Consider the following 6,813-nt stretch of genomic DNA (forward strand, 5'->3'; position numbering starts at 1 on the left):
CCACAGCCCCTGGCGCCTCCCTCTCCCTCCCGTGACACCTCTCCCTCTCGCTGAGCTTGGCGAAGCCCTGCCGAGATCCCCGCTACTTCCACCACCACGCCGTCGTGCTGCTGGATCTCCATCAACCTCTCCTTCCCCCTTGCTGGATCAAGAAGGAGGAGACGTCGCTGCTCCGTACGTGTGTTGAACGCGGAGGTGCCGTCCGTTCGGCGCTCGGTCATCGGTGTTTTGGATCACGACGAGTACGACTCCATCAACCCCGTTCACTTGAACGCTTCCGCTCGCGATCTACAAGGGTATGTAGATGTACTCCTTCCCTCTCGTTGCTAGTAAACTTCATAGATGGATCTTGGTGATGCGTAGAAAATTTTAAATTTCTGCTACGATCCCCAACAAGGAGACGTTCCCGTCGACGACGAGGTGCCTATGGTGACTTCGTAAATTTCAAGATGATATGCTGGCTCAGTCTTTCAGAGGTGCTGATAGGGGTAGGGTGTGCGTTTATGCGTTAATAGGGTGAGTGTATGCGCATGTATATGAGCGCTTGTGTCTGTACTGATGTTAAAAAGAACAAGCTTTTCATATTTATTACACTCCTCGCAAGATAAAAAAGGGAAGATAGTTGGGCCCACCTCGCTTCTCGTTCCCCTTCTCTTCTCCAACTCTGCTTCAGCGCTCAAGGCGTACTCCTCCACCCACGCGCCGGCGCCGCCCCCTCCTCCAGCGATTACTCCCCTCCTCGCCCAAAGCCTAAACCTTAGAGCCGCGCTCGACCTTCTCCACACCATCACGACTGGAATCACGACTGCTTTGGATGAGATTTCTCTGCTTCCCCTGATCCATCGTGCTTGGATCGTTCTACTGTTCAACTTGGTTCTGGAAGATGGCTTCCTGGGGAGTCACTCCTAAGATTATGAGGTGCAACGGGGGCACTGGATTCTCCAAGGTAAGAATATAATCATGGACCCTTCTTCTTTCCGGCTATCATCACTTGTTTGCCGAGCCTCTTTGTTCAAAATTTGTTGTCCAACTCCCGTACTAGATTTATCCTCTGTAGAATTTCTTAGGAACACACGACAAAGATACAAACAATTCTTGTCACGTGGACAACCTGTTCTGGTTTTCGCAATTGGTGTTTTGAACTAGTTCCGAATTGATGAATATAGACATTCATTCAGTAACTAAATAGATCCACAATTTCGCAGCAGCCAGAAGAGGAAGATAGATTCAGCATGCTGATGGATGACATTTTAATCTCCATCTTGGGGAGACTCGATCTAAGAACAGCTGCAAGGATGAGCGTTTTGTCCACATGGTGGAGGCGCCTTCCTTGGTTGCTGCCCGAGCTCAATATTGATGTCAAAGATTTCTTACCAATTCCACGCCCCAACCCTATTGAGGCGATGGATATGGACAAAGCAATGGCATCTCTAACCAAGGCAACTAGGAGTTTCTTGGTTAACCGACATGGCGAATCCAGCAGCATCTCAACTCTGCACCTTAAGATCTACCTGGTCAACGATTCCTTGTGCGAAGCTGGCCCACTAATAGGTGACGCAGTGGAGAGTGGTTTGCTGAAAGATTTGGACCTTGCCATTCTTTACAAGAGAGATATCTGGGCTTGCAGTGAGGAGGGTATGCTACAGCGAGGCCAACCAATAGATGGTTTTTTCAGTGACTATCCTGTTGTGCTCCATTGCCTCACAAGGCTTTCTCTATACACTGTACGCTTTGAGAAATTGGACATGCACCATGTCTTGTTTGACTGCTGCAAGCAACTGAAGCATCTAGCCCTTTCTCATTGTGATGTTGGCGCTCACTCTCTATTTAAGATTGATGCACCCAATTCAAAACTCCTTGTTCTAGAACTCACCTATTGTCGTTTTGAGATACTTGAGTTGGTCTGCCTTCCAAAATTGGAGAAGCTCAGATGTAACACTTGGGTGTCTCGCCATGCTCCTTTGGCCTTTATTTTGGTCCCGTCTCTTGGGGAACTAGAACTCTCATGCGATGCAATACATGGTCAAAGTGAATTTAAATTAAGTGAGCTTCTACAAGGAACGACTTGTATACATACTCTCACATTGGGTTTCAAAGGAGAAAACGTAAGTTGTGGTTCATCTCCGCCAAGTATTCACATTCTTTTTCCCTTTTTTGTTCCCTTTTTGTATTCACTATGTTGTGACAACTTTCAGAAATACATTGTACATATGTTTATGCATGATAAAGAATCCACATATATTTATTTGATATTCTCATCAATGTGATTGCGAACTATACATTCTTTTTTCTTTTAATTTATTTATCCTGTGATCAGCTTTGGATGCAACCTGAAATGAGGCAACTCCTCCCCGCTTTTTGTAAGCTAAGGAAGCTATCCGTGCGTGGTATATTTGTTGAATTCGACCTTTTATGGACGACAGCATTTCTTTTGGCGGCACCATGCATTGAAATATTGCATATTGAGGTGATGTCTTTGTCAATATTGTTCTCCTTAATAATTGTGATGCCTTTTCTTTCGTACTCAACAATTAGAGCTTATTGTAGTTCTTTATATATTTTGGCAGAAAGATGTTTAAAACTTACATATGTAATGAATTGGTCACACAAACACAGGTTTGGGAACATATATGTGATGTGGATGATAAGTCCAGACAGCTGCACACCGAAAGAAGGAGCCCTCAGTGGGAAATGCAATTTGACGGCCCTAAGAACAGGTTTTTGAAAGAACTAGAATTTTCTGGCTTTAGGTCACTAGAACAACAATTTACATTTATAAGATCCATGCTGGAGCGAGCTCCGAATTTGCAGATGATAATTCTGAAAGGAGATGAGCGATGTGAGTACTGCGATGCTCTTGATACACCTCGTGCTGTGAAATTTCCTAAGAAGGGTGAGCAAGAAATGGTGGTTAGACGAATTCGAGATGGCATATTCTCACCACGGATAATTTTCGACAAATAAGGAGCTGTACTAAACTTGTTAGAGAGGGCATATCTCGGGTGAAAGGATATTCAATATTTAAGTAGCAAGAAACATTATGTATGCTCCAGGTGTGCAGATGAATTTTCGTTTACTGAGAAGATGCAACTAAACACGCTCGTGCGAAATGTAATGCAATAGGCACATGGAGGAATCACTAGTTGATCCCCCCTCAAAAATGAAAAGAAATTAGCAGTTGATTTTTTTTCAAAACAATTCACTAAGCCATTGAATGAGAGCTGGACACGTACTGTTTTAAGGCAGTCTGCAAAACCTTTATTTCCGTGTCTCAATTTCTTCAGGTTACATAATTTTTAGTTGTGAAGCCTATGCATTCAATACATGTTCTGAAGTGCTAGCACACATCAAATTTTTTTTTATGTATCTTACTTTTTTTGAGACGTTACAAAGCTTGACTTGAATTGATTAGCAAAAGCCTTGGAGGCTGCCTGAAAGTGGTCGTCAATGATGTAAACAAGTTGCATGGCTTTCAGGCAAACGAGGCCAGCAACAGTTTTTTCTTCTGATTGTTATATATTGGTAGGGTTCGTTGTGTAAAGTACATTTTTAGTCCCTCTACTTACAGTATAGCATGGTTTTTTGGGTGCAATCTCCCTCCCTCAACTCTTACTACCAGGTAGATTTCGTTCTGACAATGACATTGCTTTGCCAAACCCCTTTTTTTTTTTTGAGACGGAATGACCACTAGTTCATTCCATTATACAACCTGCCCAGCATTATCGCTGGTGACAAGTTCAGATACAAAGTCTGGCACTTGAGAGAATCATTGCACTGATTCTCCATCACCCATACAAGAACCATGGGATGCTAATACATGAGCCACATTGTTACATGTCCTTGGACACCACACAATGTTCCACGAGCTAAAATCTAACCTGAGCATCTGCTTAACTTCTTGAAATAAAACCCCGTGACCCGCTAGATCATAAGCATTGCTCGTTGTAGCCTGTTTTAGAACCAAACAATATGTTTCAATGATAATGCGCCCCATGCCAAGCTTGATGGCTCTGCAAATTGCCTTCATTAGTGCCCAAGTTTCAGATTGAAGTGCATCTGTGACCATGTTCAGATTGCCAGCTCCAGCTGCTTCTACTCCTACATCCTCATTTCTTATGATGAAGCCCCACCCTCCTTTTGTGGTGCCTTCCTTGAAGGCACCGTCAACATTAATTTTGAGAGTCAACGGTTGAGGTGGGCACAATTTCAAAAGTTTAGCTTGCACCAAGTATTGAGCTTTCTCCTTTTTATAATAATTTTGGAATTCCTGGCTTTGCACTTCCACTGAATGTGCTACTGCTGCAATATTTCTTCTTTGATCTCCAGCATTTGCTTTGTTCTTTTCATGCCACCATAGCCATAACAAGGTGCAGACTTTTATGCAGTTTTCATTCGCCATTCGTAATAAAGCAGACACAATTTCCATAGGGTCTACACATTTCATCAGATCAAGCCTGACCTCTTCCAACATTGTCATCCTACATAACTAATTTGACTTGTGTGCACTTGAAGAAGCAATGGCCTCCATCTTCTTCTGTTTTCAAGCAAACAGGGCACACAGTACTGATATCAAATCCTCTTCTTGCCTGTTTTGGTCTAAAGGGGAAAACTATGATGAGTGAGACGCCATAGAAAATGTTGAAAATCGTCCCTTCTTATCAAAGTGACATGCAGCCTGATCCTCTCTTTTGGGAGGACCGCTGGCTACATGGAACGAGGATTCAGGAGTTTGCACCCGGCATATACAACAGAGTAGCGAAGCGAGTAAAGGCCACACAGACAGTTTATGAGGCCATCACGCTAGGGTCTTGGATCCGCGACATCGGCCCCGACATGGCATACGAAAGAGTATTTGACAAAAAACTACCACATTAGGGGTTACCGTCTCACAGAACCACCACATTCAAAAAAGTGTCTGATAACTATCAAAAAATTCTAATTTTGTGACTAAAAACTACCACATTTGAAAAATGACCGGTTTAGACGATTTAAACACGTTTATGACATGCGGGACCCACCCGTCAGGGGTGACGTGGCGGCACGGTCAACCTTGTTTATTTTGACCGTTAAGTTGAGCGTTATGACAAGTGGGGCCCACACGGTATTCTTCTTCCTCCTCTCTGTATCCTAGAGGCCACGGGCGCGGCGACCAAGATCCACATTGTTGACTTCGGCATCGTGCAGGGCATCCAGTGGGCGGCGCTGCTCCAGGCGCTGGCCACGCGCCCCGAGGGGAAGCCATCTCGGATTCGTATCTTCGGCGTCCCCTCGCCGTACCTGGGGCCACAGCCCAAGAAGCACGTGGATTCGGTTGCGGTGGGGGAAGGCAGAGACGGCGCGGCGCAGGGAGAGGCGCTGGAGCTCGGCGTGGCGGTCGGCAGCGAGGCGCATGACGAGCTCGAGCCTCGCCTGGCGGCCGCGGATCCGGGGGCCGGCGCCGGCGGTAGGGGACGGGTGCGGATGCGGCGGGTTGCCACCGTCGGCGCCGCCCTGGTCGTGGTTGCGCGCGGCCTCCATCTGGACCTGGACCCAGTCCCGGACGAGGCGTACCCGCTGGCGCTCGATCTCGTCCAGCCACCAACCGGCGTCGGCGGCGGTGCCCGAGATCCGCGCGACCCGGTCACGGGCGCGGGCGGCAGGGCGTCGGCCATGGCCGGCCGCGGCGAGGCATTGGGGTTTGGTCGGAGGGGACGGAGGCAACCAAGCGGGACTCCGAGGACAGGGCGACGCTGGAGCGGTGCATGTTCGGGGAGCGCATCCGCAGAGCCGTCGGGCCGTGTGGCCTCCAGGATACAGAGAGGAGGAAGAAGAATACCGTGTGGGCCCCACTTGTCATAACGCTCAACTTAACGGTCAAAATAAACAAGGTTGACCGTGCCGCCACGTCACCCCTGACGGGTGGGTCCCGCATGTCATAAACGTGTTTAAATCGTCTAAACCGGTCATTTTTCAAATGTGGTAGTTTTTAGTCACAAAATTAGAATTTTTTTGGTAGTTATCAGTCACTTTTTGAATGTGGTAGTTCTGTGGGACGGTAACCCCTAATGTGGTAGTTTTTTGTCAAATACTCCATACGAAACTCTCATGGAATACCTCGAGGTTTGGCAGAGATTGCAAGGGATCCAGCTCCAGGAACAAACCCCCGACTCCATAGCTTGGGCTTGGGAACCGAACAGCCAGTTCTCGGTTCGTTCCGCTTATGCGGCGCAGTTCGCTGGCAGGGAGGTGGCGCCTATGGCAGACTTTTGCTGGAGATCTAGGGCACCTCTCAAGTGTCGCTTCTTCACCTGGCTGGCCATGAGGAACAGATGTTGGACTTCGGATCTACTGGCCAGACGCGGCCTCCCGCACCAGGATGCATGCCCATTTTGTGACCAAGAGGAGGAAACCATCGACCACATTCTTCTGACGCGTGTGTTCGCTAGGACTGTCTGGAGAACCCTGTGCTCAGCCCTTGGGAAACCGCAGTGGGCACCAACTGCACGACACCCTCAAGGAGTGGTGTGTTGCAAGATCGTCAGGCGTGCACAAGCCAAAGGAGTTGAGGGCGCTTCTTACCCTCGGGCTTTGGGAGCTTTGGAAACACAGGATTGCGATTGTCTTCGACGGCGTTTCTCCATCACTTGAGGAGATCGTTAGGCGTGTCGTCGCGGAGGGTAGAGCTTGGCAGCAGGCGAGCCTGTTGAAAGGTGAAGTGGACAGCACGCTTCAGCTTCTAGTAGGGTGGGCAGGCAGCGAGTAGTCGGGTTAGGTGTTGCGTAGGTGGACTGATGTGTGTTGATGTTATTGTAGCGTTGAAATCTATGTAACATC

General features: G+C 47.7%; 1 protein-coding gene across 2 annotated transcripts; it reads left to right on the plus strand.

The window, feature by feature from the left end:
- Positions 1 to 678: 678 nt before the first annotated feature.
- On the plus strand, positions 679 to 3,196 carry LOC123075630 (uncharacterized). 2 transcript variants are annotated; one of them, XR_006436176.1, is made up of 3 exons: positions 679 to 946; positions 1,206 to 2,467; positions 2,617 to 3,196. XR_006436176.1 is itself a non-coding variant. In XM_044498187.1 (2 exons), exons 1-2 carry the CDS (start codon positions 884 to 886, stop codon positions 2,265 to 2,267), a joined length of 1,125 nt encoding a protein of 374 aa, XP_044354122.1. In that variant the 5' UTR covers positions 679 to 883; the 3' UTR covers positions 2,268 to 3,196. The 2 variants fall into 2 exon arrangements, 1 of the variants encoding a protein (XP_044354122.1); XM_044498187.1 differs by having other exon boundaries at positions 1,206 to 3,196.
- Positions 3,197 to 6,813: the final 3,617 nt, after the last annotated feature.

Source organism: Triticum aestivum, chromosome 3D (genome assembly GCF_018294505.1).
Source record: "Triticum aestivum cultivar Chinese Spring chromosome 3D, IWGSC CS RefSeq v2.1, whole genome shotgun sequence".
Classification (NCBI taxonomy): domain Eukaryota; kingdom Viridiplantae; phylum Streptophyta; class Magnoliopsida; order Poales; family Poaceae; genus Triticum; species Triticum aestivum.

What these genes read in the sequence shown, in the direction of transcription:
- LOC123075630 (XM_044498187.1), top strand. Translation starts at nt 884, where the DNA reads ATGGCTTCCTGGGGAGTCACTCCTAAGATTATGAGGTGCAACGGGGGC. An exon ending in GGGGCACTGGATTCTCCAAG is followed by an intron (nt 947 to 1,205) that starts GTAAGAATATAA and finishes ACAATTTCGCAG; the next exon opens with CAGCCAGAAGAGGAAGATAG.